Source organism: Cervus elaphus, chromosome 27 (genome assembly GCF_910594005.1).
Source record: "Cervus elaphus chromosome 27, mCerEla1.1, whole genome shotgun sequence".
NCBI classification, from domain to species: Eukaryota; Metazoa; Chordata; class Mammalia; order Artiodactyla; family Cervidae; genus Cervus; species Cervus elaphus.
This window is the reverse complement of record NC_057841.1, coordinates 15,321,843-15,339,801: the sequence shown is the minus strand read 5'-3', so window position 1 is coordinate 15,339,801 and position 17,959 is coordinate 15,321,843. Positions and strand designations below refer to the sequence as shown.

At 38.2% G+C, this 17,959-nt stretch overlaps 1 protein-coding gene across 3 annotated transcripts in view; it reads left to right on the top strand.

The window, feature by feature from the left end:
- CDH7 (cadherin 7) overlaps positions 1-16,096 on the top strand; it is a 140,440-nt gene extending 124,344 nt beyond the window's left edge. For all 3 annotated transcript variants that reach the window (XM_043889448.1, XM_043889449.1, XM_043889447.1), the window contains one exon: positions 13,903-16,096. In XM_043889448.1, coding sequence (XP_043745383.1) covers positions 13,903-14,396 — 494 coding nt within the window. In that variant the 3' untranslated portion in view covers positions 14,397-16,096. The remainder of the gene's footprint in view (positions 1-13,902) is intronic.
- The last annotated feature ends 1,863 nt before the right edge of the window (positions 16,097-17,959 follow it).

The window sequence follows — 17,959 nt, the reverse complement described above, 5'->3', positions numbered from 1 at the left end:
AAGCTCAAAAGATTACAATTTCAGCAGTGCAAAATTTCCCAAGAAGAATTTACATATGTAATTGTACTTTTCCATGATTACTTTATTATGTGGTTAAGCTTGATTTATAACTCATATTAGAATTGCAGTTTTATAAGAGATTATGCAGCATCCTTTTAAAAATTGGAAGGCGTCCAACATGGGCATTGGGTAATGGGTTTATTCCTTTACATTCTGTGAAGGCAAAGTGTAGTTTCCTACAGTGAGGACAGTAAGCATTTAATATTGCATCTGAGCCTGTACTCTTGTGTTTTCTTGGGGCTTAGTATAATTTGTAAATGCATTTATAGTTTTATAAAAGCAGAATTTAGCAATGAGAATCATAATTGTATAATACTTAAAAGCAAGAATTTATGGAGTTAGGTAAAAGCTAGCTTTTATGCCTGCCTCCAACATGTACTATGAGTTTGAGCAAGCTCTGGGAGTTGGTGATGGACAGGGAAGCCTGGCATGCTGCAGTCCGTGGGGTCACAAAGAGTCGGACACAACTGAGTGAGCCAACTGACTGGACATATACAAGCTCTTCACCAAGGGGAACATTAATTCTTCTAAGGCTAGCTTCTTAATCTCAAAGGAGAAAATAATATAGCTAAATTCATAAAGCTGTTGTGAAAATTAAATGATAATTCATGTGCCAACCATCTAGTGAGCATTCCATAAATTTTAAGTCTTATTGATAAAGCAAGTTCTTAACCTATTAACCAAGGTAAGACCTAATTACTAATACACTGTGGAAATAATCTCATGAAAATGGAAGTTATTTCCTTCAGCTAACCAAATCTAGAAGGGCATAAGCTATTTTTTTTCATATAGCGTCATACAGATGGCCAAAACTTTTAGAAATTCATTAGAAATGGCAAGTAATTCCCAATGAAAGTCTGAATATAATGTAAAGGACTTGAGTCAGTTTTGAAAAAGACTGGACCATTGCAAACTGCTTATTATTTCTTTACCAGATTTTAAAACATGTTAATAAGAGGTAAGTTGTATATTTATTTTATAGTAGCTGGATAACCTAGAAGGTAAATATTTTCCTTTGTGTGTGTGTGTTTAATTTTATCGGAGTATTGTTTTCTTATTTACAATGTTGTTTCAGGTGTATAGCAAAGTGAATCAGTTTTTACATCTATCTATGTCCATTCTTTTTCAGACTTCCCATGTAGCTTATTACAGAATATTGAGTGGAATTCCCTGCACTGTACAGTAGGTCCTTGTTGGTTCTGTCTTTTATAGTGGGTATATATTAATCCCAATCTCCTATTTTATCCCTTATCCCTGTGTTTCGCTTATGTAATCATAAGTTTGATTTTGAAACCTGTTAGTCTGTTTTATAAATAAGTTCATTTGCATCATTTTAAAATTAGATTCCACATATAAGTGCTATTACTTGATATGTGTCTGACTTACACATGGTCAAGAAGGCACATGAAAGTATGTCTTCTCTGGAGATATGTCTATTTAGATCTGCCCATTTTTTGATTTAGCTGTTGGGAGATTAAATCCCTTGTTAGTTGCTTATATTTAAGTTGTATGAATTTATATTAAGTTTTGTTCTTTCCCTATTTGGATCTTTAGGTCCAAGAAACTGAAGTTCTAGAACATCCCTTCTAGCTCTGGGTTCTTCAGACACAGCAGAGATTAGTTAGACTAGTGTTTATAAGGCATTGGTGGAAATCACTGTCCACTTTATGAAATCAGTGCTCTTCCGGTGTGTCCAGGGTTGGCAACTGGATGTTTAGGTTTCATGCTTCTTTTCACTTTTCTTCCCTGATAAACCAAGACCTTAACAGTTTTTTCCTCTGCTTTTAACTGTGGAGACCACTCATGATTTGATACAACAAGAAAATATTTTCCTGGCTTTATAAATGATAGTAGTACTTAAGTAAAAATATTAAATTGCAAAGAAAAAAATGAGGACAGTATGTAAAAGATGAATCTGCACTGTGATCTGAAAAGATAGAGCATAATAATATAGCAGATTCCAGTGGCTAACTTACAGTAGCAGGTGTGTTCCTCTTTCAAACAAGTGCAAACATACTAAAGAATGATTGCATTGAATGAGATGGTACTAAGTGTTAGACATTAGCTATCACTCATAGCTCAGTCAGTAAAGAATCTGCCTGCAATGCAGGAGACCCAGGTTTGATTCCTGGGTGAGGAAGATCCCCTGGAGAAGGGAATGGCAACCCCCTCCAGTATTCTTGCCTGGAGAATCCCATGGACAGAGGAGCCTGGCGGGCTACAGTCCATGGGGTCGCAAGAATTGGACAGAGCTGAGCAAGTAAGCCACCACCATGCCTACATTTCGTGTGAGAAAATTGTATATTAGAGGAGACACGCACAACATTATAAGGTGTCAGAGCCAAGCCTAAACACAGCCCAGACTTCCTCGGGGATGTCCTTTATGAGGTGTTTTTCTGTAAGTATTTTCTAGTCTGAAAGACCCGTGTGTCTCTGGGAACCACCTGTAGATCTGTATATATGGCCCGTCTGTCTGAGATTGTTTCACCTACTGGCTTTAGGACTTCTTTGGTGAACTCTGTCTAATTTAAAGTGTCCTCCACTTAACACAGTCCTAAATGTGTCCTCTCAAGCTTGGGAGTATTTTAAATGTGAGCTTATTCTTCATGGCAACCAAAATATACTAGCTGTCTTTAGGCATAAAATATTCATTGTACTTAGGTCAGTTTTTCTGTCTCATGTGAGCCTTCAATGAAATCATTCTAACTCACATATTTAATGGAGAGGAACTTTGTGATACTCCTTTTAGGGAAAGGAAAGATCAATTTCAGTTGCGATTAAACTTCTTCCTGTCCTGAGGCATGGAAAGCAGTTTCTCAACTATGCAGATGATTTGCAAATCTCTGGTTTGGTTCTTAAACATAACTAGATAGGTACAGTCATTGTTCTGTCAGACTGCTGACGTGAGAAGTCTGAAATTATCATACACTGAACAATCTTCCTGCGTCCCTGCCTCTTCTCTTGATTTGGTCCCTACTTGTGTGGCTAGATGGCATCACCGACTCGATGGATATGAGTTTGAGTAAACTCCGGGAGTTGGTGATGGACAGGGAGGCCTGGTGTGCTGTGATTCATGGGGTCGTGAAGAGTCGGACACGACTGAGCGAATGAACTGAACTGTGTGTGTTTTGAGTGGAATCGGTCAGCCTGCACTCTTCTGTATGTCCCATCCTCTGTAGCCAATCAGCCCCTAAGTGCTGTTAATTTCACTTTGATTCTTGAATCTGTGTCTTTCACTGGCTTAATACTCTTCTTGATTTTGGCCAGGGTCCATCTTTCCCCTCCTGAATTAATGGCAGTTTCCCCAGTCTCTATCATCTTCAATCTAATGGAAACACAGAGAGAGTAAGCTTTTTAAAAGCAAATGTGATTGCAACACGCCCAGCTTAAAATAAGATTTCTGTGGCTCCCCATTGCCTACAGACTAGAATCACCTTCTTTCTATGACCTGACTGCTCCCTCTCAGTAGAACCTTCTTTCTCTCCACTCACAGTGTACTTTAGTCAGATTGCAGAGTAGCACTTTGTCAGACTCACCCTGCTTTGTTTTAAACCTCTTCTTAAAAGCTTTGTTCTCTTGCTTGGAATACCCCTCCCCAGAATCCAACAAGTAGTAACTCCTTTTTGTATTCAGCACTTAACCTGCTTTGCTCCTGAGTCCAAGTGGGGTGCTGTTCCTAAGGCGGCAAACCAATCTTAAAGCATCTTTCCTGGCTGATTAATCCAAACCAGATTGTCTACTCTTCTATCTTGTCTGGTGGACCCCTGCTTTTGGGGGCAATGACTGAGCAGTATTTCATCATTGTATATATGTAGCATCTCAGAAAATCATGATCGGACACAGACTAGGCATATATCATACATGATACTGAATGAATCCATGAATGTTTGGGTGTACTCAGTAGTAGAAAAGAACATTTGATTTTTGTCATTATCCCTAACTTGTATTTCTGTTGGACCTGAATGTTCCCATTTCATAATATTCTACAGTTTTAGGCCTTTATTTGAGATCTGGCCTAAAGAGAAAAGGAAAAAAAATTATTGCAGTAGAGATTTCAAAGAGGTTTCGTTAAAATTCAGTTTAAATTTCAGTTAAGAATGCTATATTTGATATCTATCTGAATCATGCACTTGGATTTTATTAATTACAGCTCCTTATTCTTTGTGACTATAAGTAATAGGTGACTCTGCCTCGGCTGCGTGTATGCACATGTGTGTGAGCTCAGTCGTGTCCGACTTTGCGACCCCATGGACTGCAGCCTGCCAGGCTCCTCTGTCCATGGGATTCTCCAGGCAAGAATACTGGAGTGGGTTGCCATGCCTTCCTCCAGCCTATCTTCCTGACCAGGGACCGAACCCGTGTCTCCTGTATTGGCAGGCGAATTTTTTACCACTGAGCTACCTGGAAAGTGTGGGTTCATAAGTGCAAATCCAAACTTGGGCCCTCTCTTACTAGGAATCTGCCTGTATCTGATTACACAGCACATAGATCCAGGCAAAGCAGTAAGCTGACTTCTCTCATCCTTTTCATCTTTTCTTACGTGTCATTTCTAATAACACCTCTCTGTGATCACAGCCCAACTTCACTAGTAGCCCTATATTTTTCCTGTCATTTCCCTTTTTAAAACAAATTATTTCATTGCTTGAAACATCTCAGAAGCATTAAATATACTTATATAAAATCCAGATGTTCCTCACAGCCCACAAACAAGGCACCTTCTGATACCTGCTCATGTCTCAATGACATTAGACCATCTGATCCTTCACTCACCCAGTAGGAAGAACCACGTGGCCTTTCTTTCCATTATGTTCAAATGTACCACCCTGTTCCTGAGACCTTCTTCCAGCTTCCTTTACCTACTGGATTCTTACTATTCTTAGTGCCCCAGTTCAGTATTACCTTCAAAGAGGGAATGTCCTGGTTAAATTAGGTGCTCCTCACTCCCATGATTCTTTATTACAAAACCTGTGTGTTTCCTTTGTAGTGGGTATCATAGTTGATAAATGTTTATCATGCTCAAATATTTAAAAAAAAAAAAAACCTTGAAAGTAATGATCTTAATATCTCTCTTTTGTGAAACCATTATGTTCTCAAAGCCTAGCATAGGGCACCCAAGAGAAAAAATCTTTTGGGGTGAATTGGTGAATAGTACTTATTGCATTCTACTTACCTTACTACATTTGTTTTACATGTTATGCTCTTCATGAATAGGCCCAGTATCTGATATTCCACTAAATGGAAGAGAGTAGATAATCAAACACATCAACTAAATTAACTAGGGGTTATCAAAATCATATGCGTGTGAATGGGAAAGTGTATGTTTCTTTCTGTGCATCAGTTATATGATTCAAATTTTAGCAAGACCAAAGAAATAGGAACTGGAGTGTGTAAGAATTTATTACAGAAATTCAGAAAAATGACATTTTAAATGAAATCAGATAGTGCTTACTTTGTGTAGCACTATTTAAGTATGATGCAAATATAAATTCACTTCATCTTCATAAAGGTACTGTGAAATACTTTCTTTCAATATTATCTCCATTTTGGAGAGAAGGAAGCTGAAGTAGGGGGAGGTAGCAGTTATTAAAAAGCTAAGTTCTACTTGCCCATTGATGTGAATAATTATTTATAATTAATTACTCAACTTGTATTCTGATTATGCTAATAACAATTTTTCATTTAGGTTGTTTTTCACTTATACCTAATAGAGTAATAACGGTAGTAGGATAGCTGTTTCACTATTTAATATGTCATTTGGTAATTAAATCCCCCACTATAACCATAAGACCATATGCAATTACGATTTTTCTGGTATTTTCAAATCTTTTAAATCGACTGTCCAGAAGAAACACATGAGTAATTTTAACTTTTCAAGGGAACCTCATTAGAAAAAATATTTTTAAAGTGAAATAAATGCTAACAACATATTAAAGCAGTATGAACAAACTATTGTAATCTTAACATGTAATCAGTTATTATTATATGTTACTTAAAAATTGTCTTTAACATCACATGTACATTTTACACTTAGAGCAATCTGAAATAGTGATAGCCGCATTTCAAATGCTCATTCACCACCTGTGGCTGCCGCATTGAATAGTGAAGATTTAGACAGCCTTTTATGACTAATACATTCTGAATGTTTATAAAGACCATAGAGCAAATAATATTTCTTGGTGAAGGCTGACTCATCCATCAGCTCTTACTGTCATCTCTTCTGTGAGGCGTTCTCTGAGCATCCTGGCTAAATGTTCCCATCCATATATTCTTAGCATATGTTATAATGCTCTGTAACTACTGCATTATATAATAATTGCTTTTTCTTATTTAAGTTATTGAACTTAATGACAAGAGCTATCTGCATATCACCATAGTACCTTACCTGTTTGTCAGTTTAACAAACATTTATCGAAATCATCTGTCAGGTACTGTTCTTTGTGCTTTAGCTATATCTGTGTGGAATGGCATCACTGCCCTTCTAGGGCTTATAGCTTTAGAAAATCTGTGCTCTCTAAAAAATATTGTTGAATTAAATTATGCTCAGACATTTACTTTTTGGAAGTAGTCTATAAACAATGGGTTACATTTAAGAAAGTGATAGTTAACTGGTTTACATATGCACATTAAAAATCCTTTACAGATTTTTAAGGATGAGGAAAACTGACTTGAAGGTAATTTAAATGACTGTGGCTTAAAATGAGCCCCAGACTGAATGTTTAAAGTATGTTAATACATGAAAGGAAAAAGTTGTTCTTTAATAGAAGTAGCCTTATTTAGAAGTTAGTACCATTTTGTGGTCATCAGATTACATCTGCAGAATTCTATCAAGTTCTAGGTGAATTATTCTGTTGTTAGCCTCTGGGAAGTGGGTTAGAAAAGTAGGACCGAAATACTGCCAAGGTGATTCAGTAAAAACCATGTTCCGGGTTAAGTGTCTAGATGTGTATCTGACACACACCACAGTGAAGGTTGGAATCAGAGGTCACTGAAGGGAGAGATGGGGAGTTTGGGATGGACATGTGCACACTGCCGTGTTTAAAATGGATCACCAACGAGGACCCACTGTGCAGCTCAGTGCTATGTGGCAGCCTGGATGGTGAAAGGGCTTGTCTGTGTATGGCTGAGTCCCTTCATCACAGCATTGTTAATCGGTTATACCCCAATACAAAAAAAAAAAAAAAAAATTAGAGAAGAGCGCACTGACTTACAGTGTGAACTTCTGAATTTTTCTCCATCTTCTGCTTCTCTCGAGTTAGAGAGACTGGTGCTGTTCCGGTCTGCCTGCTTCTTGGCGCCCATGCGCGCCTGTATCTTCTTACAGTGAGTTGCATGACAACTTGTACTATATTTATCTGTGTATATATAGCCTCCACAGTGAGCTGCTGGGATGTGGGAATCGCTCTTGCTATATTTGGCCGGTACCCAGCACTATTTCCTACACACTGGGATACTCGGGAAATGTTGAATCGAATGTTAGGAAACTGAATTCTACAATCAGAAATGTAGGTCAACATTATGCATTTTCTGCTTGAAGAGTGTTCCAACTTCTTTTCTCACGTCTACTCTTCCCTGCCTCCCTAGTCTAATCAGAATGACTTTTTTTCTTCTAAAAACAAATCTGATCATACTGTGCTCTCCTTAACCCTTGCTAGTGCCTACATCTCCCGGCTTCCCTCCCGTGTCTGTCTTTACTCTTCACCCGTGTTGGTCTCACACTTTTGTTCACTGGTTGACTATGCCCAGAATACTCTTCCATATGGCCTCTTGACCCTCAGGCTTCAGTTATCCTCAGTTACTACTACTTCTGATCTGTTTCCCCTAATAGGTTAATATATCCTTGGTGGTGCTGGTGTCGTCACTAAGTTGTGTCTGACAGTTGCAACCCGTGGATGGTGGCCCGCCAGGCTCCTCTGTCGGGAGATTCTCCAGGCAAGGGTACTGGAGTGGGTTGCCATTTCCTTCTCCAGGAGATCTTCGTGACGTGGGGATCAAACCTGGGTCTCCTGAATTACCAGGCAGATTCTCTCCCAACTGAGCCACCAGGAAGCTCTGATATATCCTTGAAAGATCATATTTTCCTCTTTTGGAATAATTATCACTGTCTTTCTTTTACATACAGTTGTCTTTATTATTTGATGAGTATTTGTCCACCCCATTTAATTTTAAGGACTTCCCTGGTGGTGCAGATGGTAAAGTGTCTGCCTACAATGCAGGAGACCGGGGTTCTATCCCTGGGTCAGGAAGATCCCCTGGAGAAGGAAATGGCAACCCACTCCAGGATTCTTGCCTGGAGAATCCCATGGACGGAGGAGCCTGGTGGGCTGCAGTCCATGTGGTCACAAAGAGTCGGACAGGACTGAGCAACTTCACTTTACTTTAATTCGAAGTTCCATGAGGAAATGCATGTCAGCCTGTATGTGCAACATTGTATAACTATACCAAAGTCATGTACTAAATGGTTAACTCATATTTGTGAAGTGGATATATAAATTCACGAACAAGCACAATACATGTGCATGTCTAGGCTCCAGCTAGGCCTAAATCTTTCCTTTTGTCTCCACTCAGAGGTATAGTCCATATGACAGAAAGACATGTGATAAAACGTTTTAAAATATATAATCTTGTGCTTACTTAGGCAGAAAATATTCCTTTTAATACAGGGATTATCTCCATAACCACTGAAGAGCAGTTAATACTTGTTCTCCATAAAGGTTAAAATTTATTTTTTATACATGCTCAAGTAGTTAGAAATTAATATTCTTCCAAGTCATTGAAATGTTAAACTGTCTAACCTTCTAAAAGACTTCACATTTATTCTCAGCCCCAGGCAAGATTAGGGAATAAAACAAACTTCATGAGATATTAATATCCTAAATGGGTATCGTCCCCATGGGCTGGCGCACCCGTGGGTTCTTAGATTTCACCTTCCCTAAACACTGTAACTGAGGGTCAGAAGGCAGGGATGTTGGTAGTTTGAAAATACATTTACAACAGAGCATAATAAATAATTGTGAGATGTAGATAATATATGACAAGATCCATTGTACTTACATGAAGGAAAGAGAATTGAGAATTTTGAAATGTTTTGTCTTCTAAGATAGGCTTAAATGAAAATAACATCTAATTCTTGCATCTAATTCTTCCCTTCTTCATACCCTCATCACTCCTATGCCGTCGCTTCTTCCATCCTTCTGTGCTCAGTTGAACATTTGCTCCACCCCAACGCCCCAGTTTTGCTCTTCACTTTGTGTGGAGTATTTCTCATTTTCCCGTTTTCACCTGTCCACCCATCACAATTCTTTGGATACTCACCTTTCCTTTCTGTGTCTTAACTCAGTTTGACTTCTTAATGAGAAGTCTTTCTTGGTTAAACTTTCTGCTGCAATTACTTTCATTTCTAGCAGACCATATAAAAAAGTTTCAGAAACTAAAGTATATAAATCGAAATTTCCTGATGGGTCTTTCTGGGTTCTAGCAACTGTTACCCGAGTTCACAGCTTTCCTCTCTATTACCTTCTATGGACGTTCTAAGCTCACAGCAGGAGAGAAAATGCAAAGGCTTTGAAGATAGATGGGAGTACAACTCAACCCAGGTTATTATCTTGACCACAGAGAGAGTATTTCCTGTCTGAGACAAGCTGCCACTGGGAAAAGACTTACTCCAGAGAATTACCAGGAAGGTCAGCTGATATTCTGCATTCAGACCATCATCTTACTTTACTGCTTTTTTTCTCTCCCATTTCATCTTTAGGCATAGGGCTTGCCGTGAACTTGATCCGCCTTCTACTTTGCTTATTACCTAGCTTCGTTCTTGGTTTTCCCTCAGGGGAGAAACATGTCTTCACTTGCTATGTTCACAGAATTTTGAATGAATGTTCTTGTAGGTCACAGGATAACTATGAACTCATCTCTGTTGACAAGTGCCTGGCCTGCTGCTCATCTCCCTACACGATTCCCGAATCTCTTTGATCTCTTTAGTCCCCCCTGTGAGCACAGAAATTGGCTATAAGTATCACATATGGCTAGGTTCAGTTTAAGTGACTCGCCCAAGTAGTAACTACTGGGCAAATATCACGCAGCTAATATCAGGAACGAATGGACTTTTATCTAAGGCTGGCTTGACACCAAAGCTATATGTTAGTTTTCAAGTTTCATACCAGAATGTTACAATAGAAACATATCAATCTTTTGTAAACTTGTTTTTGCTGTAGCATTCTGGCATGGAGCTTGAAAACTAAAAGGCTTTGGCGTGGTGGATGTGCTAATTTTCAGAAGACAAAAAGGCACAGGGTTGGGAATCCACTTAGCAGAGAGGGCAGACACGTAGCAGAGTATTTATGGGAATAGACAGGAAAAGAATGATGTCTCATTCATTTCAAAACCATGGGTTTTGGAATTACACATCTGCTACTTTGATGAAGCCAGTTGAAAACATTCAAGTGTAGTAAATAAGATGAAAGATGAAGAGAAAAGCATTTGTGCCATAGCAACACAAGAAAGTGGGCAGAAAGCTCAGAAACGTATCTTAGTTCCTAAACTGTCGGGTGCAGATAAAGCTTGTAGGGGAGCAATGGGCCAGGGTCAAATAGGAAAGGAAATAAAAAAGGGCCACAATAAACAATTGGCTTCCCCCTATTTCCAAAGATCCCCAGTAAAATTATTTTTGTCAGTCATATTCCCACTGATGATGGAAACCAAATAGCAGACACATGCCTAAGAAAGCATATGCTTTTCATTGATGATAACAAAATTGTTTAAAATTAATACATCTTTAGATATTGCTTTTTAAAACAAATTGAGGTGAGGGCTGGAATATGCTTCACCTCTACTCATTACTTTTAATTACTCCAAATTACTTTGATGTCTTTCTTAGTTTTATATTTTTGTTCTCAAATGTGTTCTTCCTTAAAGGGTATTTTAAATATAAACTTCTTTTTTTTTTTTTTTAATTTTTTATTAGTTGGAGGCTAATTACTTCACAACATTTCAGTGGGTTTTGTCATACATTGATATGAATCAGCCATAGATTTACACGTATTCCCCATCCCGATTCCCCCTCCCACCTCCCTCTCCACCCGATTCCTCTGGGTCTTCCCAGTGCACCAGGCCCGAGCACTTGTCTCATGCATCCCACCTGGGCTGGTGATCTGTTTCACCATAGATAGTATACATGCTGTTCTTTTGAAATATCCCACCCTCACATTCTCCCACAGAGTTCAATAGTCCGTTCTGTATTTCTGTGTCTCTTTTTCTGTTTTGCATATAGGGTTATCGTTACCATCTTTCTAAATTCCATATATATGCGTTAGTATGCTGTAATGTTCTTTCTCTTTCTGGCTTACTTCACTCTGTATAAGGGGCTCCAGTTTCATCCATCTCATTAGGACTGGTTCAAATGAATTCTTTTTAACGGCTGAGTAATATTCCATGGTGTATATGTACCACAGCTTCCTTATCCATTCATCTGCTGATGGGCATCTAGGTTGCTTCCATGTCCTGGCTATTATAAACAGTGCTGCGATGAACATTGGGGTGCACGTGTCTCTTTCAGATCTGGTTTCCTCAGTGTGTATGCCCAGAAGTGGGATTGCTGGGTCATATGGCAGTTCTATTTCCAGTTTTTTAAGAAATCTCCACACTGTTTTCCATAGCGGCTGTACTAGCTTGCATTCCCACCAACAGTGTAAGAGGGTTCCCTTTTCTCCACACCCTCTCCAGCATTTATTGCTTGTAGACTTTTGGATAGCAGCCATCCTGACTGGTGTGTAATGGTACCTCATTGTGGTTTTGATTTGCATTTCTCTAATAATGAGTGATGTTGAGCATCTTTTCATGTGTTTGTTAGCCATCTGTATGTCTTCTTTGGAGAAATGTCTGTTTAGTTCTCTGGCCCATTTTTTGATTGTGTCATTTATTTTTCTGGAATTGAGCTTCAGGAGTTGCTTGTATATTTTTGAGATTAATCCTTTGTCTGTTTCTTCATTTGCTATTATTTTCTCCCAATCTGAGGGCTGTCTTTTAAACTGCTGAGAGTAATATACCTCAAACAGTAATCCAGTCAGTATACATTTTGAGACTTCTAGACCTTCCAGGAAAAAAGTTCTTGTGATTAAAAATTGTTAAAAGGATATCTTATTTGTAGCCAAAGATAACTCACTGATTTTCACTAATGATTATATAGGTTTGAATTCTAAAATTCAAGAATACCTTTCTACTTCATTTTAATTCTTAGGCCATGAAATCTAATGTGTTCCCAAGTCAACCAGCATTCAGTAACTCACAGCCAGAGCAGAGCAGTTAGCATCTTAATAGTATATACAGTTGTCCAACTGTATCTGTGGGGAACTGATTCCCAAAGTCAAAAATGCTCAAGTCCTTTATGTCAAATGGTGTAGTATTTACATATCACCCAAGTACATCTTCCCCTATACTTCAGATCATCTCTACTTATAACACCCAATACAATGTAAATGTTATGTCAGTAGTTGCAAATTCAATGTAAATGTTGTATAAATCATAGCCTAAGTGAAGCAAATTCAAGTTTTGCTCTTTGGGACTTCCTGAAATTGGAAAAAAAAAAAAAAGATTTCAATCCAAGGTTGGTTGAATCTTGGATGTGGAACCTGCAGATACAGGTCAACTGTATTTATTTATTTATTTATTTTTTAGGTCAACTGTATTTATTAAGAGGCACAAAAGTATATATTCAGTCTAGAAAAGTGAGGTAGATGATCTTATTTGCAAAGGAGAAAGAGGCATGGATGTAGAGTAGAAATGTATGGACATCAAGGGGGAAAAGGAGGATAGGATGAATTGGGACTGGTGTATACACTATTGATACTATGTATAAAGTGGATTAACTGGCAAGAACCTACTGGATAGCACATGGAACTCTATTCAATGCTCTGGGTTGACCGAAATAGGAAGGAAATCCAAAAAAAGACCAGATATATGTAAACCTATAGCTGGTTCACTTTGCTACACAGCAGAAATTAGCACCACATTGTAAAGCGACTGAACTCCAATAAAAATTAACTGACAAAAAGTATATTCAGTTTGCTTAAAAGTATAGCCAGTGTAGTTGTGTCTGTTTTCCAGTGCAAACATCTGCTTTATTATGTATGTTTTGATAAAAGAAAACCTCCTAATGTTAAAGAAATGATTGACTTCTTCAGTCAATCTTCGGCTACTGCTAAAACCTTACAACCCATAGGCATAATACCTGTAGGCATAATACATTAAAAACCCAGTTCAGTGTTTCATGCTGAAAGCGGGACTCTATTAGAGGGAAGCTTTTAATGTTTGTATAGGGTCTGACATACTGGCTTTTATTTAACAGCTGAGTTTCATAGACAAGTACTAGGCATTTCTTCAAAGAACCCAGACAAATGCTATAATCCATTTCCCTCGGAAATTGCAGTTGTTAAATTAGACCCCAAACATTCATGAATGTCACTTTGCCTTTTCAGCAATTAAAGAGTTCGAAAAAAAAAAAAAAGTCCCTTTGTGTTTCATGGCTTTGAAATTATTATATTTATCCTGAGCTGGCCCTCTCCTCTGCACTGTCAAATGCTCCAGAGGTTACATTCAAGAGGCTGACATCAGTTCTGAACAGGTATGGGGAAGGGTTTCTTGATGTATAAAAAGTGTTCGATATTAAAGGCGTTGGAGCAGTTTGAGCGTATCTACTGCTGTGAGTTCCCGCGTAAGCAGGCAGCCCATTCATTTCCCTTTAAAGGACAGAAACCCCTGAAATCCACAGCAGAGACCTGCTTTCCCCAGGATGGAGTGGGGAGCTGGTGCATTGATTGAATCTATTGCTTTGCTGTCTCCTTGTCGTAGTGTTGATCCTCCTGATCGTCACCATGAGAAGACGGAAAAAAGAGCCCCTGATTTTCGACGAGGAGAGAGATATCCGAGAAAACATCGTCCGCTACGACGACGAGGGCGGGGGCGAGGAAGACACGGAAGCCTTTGACATGGCCGCGCTCAGAAACCTCAACGTCATGAGAGACACCAAGACGCGCAGGGATGTGACCCCGGAGATCCAGTTCTTGAGTCGCCCGACTTTTAAAAGCATCCCGGATAATGTCATCTTCCGGGAATTTATTTGGGAGAGGCTGAAAGAAGCCGACGTGGATCCCTGCGCCCCGCCTTACGATTCCTTGCAGACGTACGCCTTCGAGGGGAATGGCTCGGTGGCGGAATCGCTCAGCTCCCTAGATTCCATCAGCTCAAACTCTGATCAGAACTATGACTACCTTAGTGACTGGGGGCCGCGTTTTAAACGCCTCGCAGACATGTACGGAACCGGCCCCGAGAGCTTGTACTCATAGCCCCGGGGACCTTCGTTTGAAAGGTACTGAAGGAAAGTAAAGGCAAAAAGAGAGAAAAAAATCAGCAACACAAATGACGTACAGAACCACAAGAACTCCGCTTGCTAAAGGGAAATGGTTGTAAATATTCCTCCATTTTTAACTGTTTGGGTTTCTGCCTTGGTGAAGCAAATCTTCATTAGACTTGTCCAAGGGACTGCACTGACCACAGACTCTGAGCATTTGAAGGCTTTTTTGATTAAAAAAAAAAAGAAAGAAAGAAATGCTCAGTGGTTTGTGAATAGACAGCAACTATCAGATACCTGCAAAGGCACCCGGCCTTCTGAGTGAGGAGTGCCCTGTTGTCAGTGATGGCGTTGGCAGTGAGGTGAATAAAACACGATCTGCCAGGAAAGTCCTGGAACTTCTTGCATATCAAAACTTGGGACAAATTTAATTTACAGTGATGCTTTCGGCTTGCTAGATTAGAGCATCCAGCAGAATTTTATTGCTGTGGGTTAGCAAATATATTTTATTTCGCAATATAAAAATTCTCAGAAAATCCTCCCCAGTCCTCCAATACAAGCCAATAAAATTTGGTTTAAGGCAACATAAACCGTTGTTTAGCAGATAAATCCAGAAGTGTTCCAAATAAGCAACAGGTAAATCATTCTTAAAGTTGGCAGTCTTTTTGAGATGCTTGTGTAGGTATGAAAAAAAGTTGCTGTCTATTTGTTGCCTTTTTTTATTATCTCTTCTGATTTCTACAGGAGACTACCTTTTCTTTTTTTATTTGACACATGGTGTTATATTTATTTTGGAGCTCCAATCTCCACTCAATTCGGGTCCATCTTCCTGCCTCGGAATATTAAGCTCATCAGAACATGTTGATTTTTTTTTCCAGTCTGAGCTACATGAAGGAAATGAAGCATAGAAATGGAAAGAAAGAAAAAATAAAGGTTGAGCAATTGAGCCCTATTGCTGTTCACATCTCAGAGAGGAACACAGCTACAAGGACATAGAAGTTCTCTGTCTGAGCCATTAGAATTTAGAGAACATTGGAAGGAAGTGTATTATAGAAGGAAGATTTCAGAGAGAATTGAGATTTTTCTTTGATGCAAGATTTATTTTTCAAGATCACAGGTTCTAGAAGCTCCAAAGACTTTTGAGAATTTGTTTTCCTCTCCTCTTTTGCTGTAAAAATATGGACAGATTTTTTTTTAATATATCTTAAGCAATGTAATGTTATAAATTTCAAAATCCATCTTTCAATTCTGATGCAAATATGTTCCTCAAGAATTATCCAAACAGTGTATACTTCCTGTACCAGTTTAGATGTGCCAAAGTGAGCAGAGGAAATTCAAGTGATCACATGTGTTTGAGTAAAAGAATTTTATGACTAAAATGGTATTTCTACCTAACATTATTTTCTAGATTAATACTAGTTTAATGTGAATATAGTCAAGTAAGAATGAATTTTTTTTTTCCTTTTAAAAAGGGTTTATTGATGGGTTCCTAATAAATCTACAGATAGTGGACATTGTATAAGAAATTGTGTTTCTAAAAGTGCTTTCTGAAAGACAGTGGAACCAGAGTATCAGTATTTTGATTACATGAGGAGAAACTCCGTAGGAATCTGTAAAATTGCAGCCCACCTTTCGAAATGAAGTATGTGAAAGTGGCCTTCAGCTTCATCAAAATAAATAATTCAATAAATATGATTATCTGTAGACAGTTCTTTCATTTGAATAGTTTTATAGACATTGTTTCATGACTAGACATGCTTCTTGCTGTATTAAAACACATATGCATATGAAAAACCAATTTTATAACAGTAAAGGATACTGTTCATGACTTTTAATCACATACGTTTTTCAGATTACAAAAATGAAGCATAGTACACTCACCCAAGTTCATAAAATCAGAGTGTGGTGCGGGAGTGATATAGGTGTTAAGTCAGCAAGGGGCTGAGAATACGATTGTGTAATAATCCCCTTGTCTGCACGAAGATAAAACAGTACGTTTGGATTATGATGTCACAGCTGCTGACTGTTGCATAAATGGAAGTTTGAATGTATTTTAGAAAAGGAACATCACACCATTCACCTGGCTTTCTCTCCTTTTAAAGTATATATATTTTCTTCTTTTTTCAAAAAAAAATTTCATATTTGCCAGTAAAAGATTGGGGGAAAGGCTTTAATTTAAATAAAGATTTGAAATTCTTGCATATACTCAGTTGCCATTTTGTGTGTGGAAGATGATAACAATACAGTATTGAACTTGATTCAGTGGTGTTTAAAAGAAATCTCGAGATGGCTGCAAGTATGTCCCTAATAGAGATGGAGTTTATATGAAGTATTCTAGCTAAGCTTCTTTTAATGATGGTGAATGTTATTTTAGTTCTCTTTTTTTTCTTCTGAAAATTAGGGTTATAGATGTTTATCTGACATCCTTGAGGGAGAGGCTCTGTTGTAAACCCAGAGAGTAGTCGATGAACAAAATCAGTGTTAGAGCTAGTTACAGAATTCTCCAAAAGCGTCTAAATAAATACCTATCATCTAACCACTAAAATTCAGTGGTGAACTGGAGCCAGATCAGAACAACTCCTAAGTAGCAGTTATGCATATTTCTTCCCGATTCTGCTTCTAATAACAATATCTAGTAATAATAATAATGGTAGGTCAGCCATGGTGGTAATAGTTAGACCACCAGAGAAATCAGCAAACACTACCTTTTCTTTTTTTTTTTTGAGAACTATTAATAGTTGGTAACTGTTTACTAACACTTCACTGCTTACTTTGTAAAAGGAAATCTCCTAGTTGTAAATACAGTATGAATAGAATATCAAAAATGACATGAGAGCAATATGTGCCCTGTTCTACTACTAAATACAGATTCATGTGGTCGTGACTTCCTAGTTGCAGATCCTTGGAGCTACAGGTAGAAAAGGAGGGGACCCACTTCATATGGGATGCAGAAAATGGTTGGGAAGTTAACAGTTTTACATATTTTCCATTTGTCCTTATGAGGGCACCATTAGAAACTCAAGGTATACAAAGTAATGCATATTTTGGACAATTTCGTTTCTTAAAATTAGCTGGATTTAACTTGTTACTCTCCAACTCAAAGAAATAAGCCCAGGCCTCTACTCTAGATTGTTACTGTTGCATAATTTTAAGTCAGCATAAAGAACAGAAAAACTAAACCTTTTCAAGAAAGTGGAATTTTGCAGATCAAGCCTAAACTATGATTCTGGATGTGCACTATGCTAAAGCAATATTCCAAAGTCAGCTGCAGACCAAAATTAGGAAAGCAACAAGGAGACAAGATGCTATGCAGAGGCAATGAGTAGATCTTTCTACAAGCAGTCACCTAGATGAGTCTGGTCAACTTCTTCCTATGATAGGAAGCTCAGCTGAAGCTGACTGCAGTTACAGTTAGACAACTACTAGCCACAGGCAAGAAATAATAACGTGTAGGTTATGCTACCTGCCTATTCACTCTGCCCTCTGAAAATGTCTTACATTTATTTTAACTTCACTAACAATTACATCTACTACACTGGATGATGAGCAGTCTTTGGC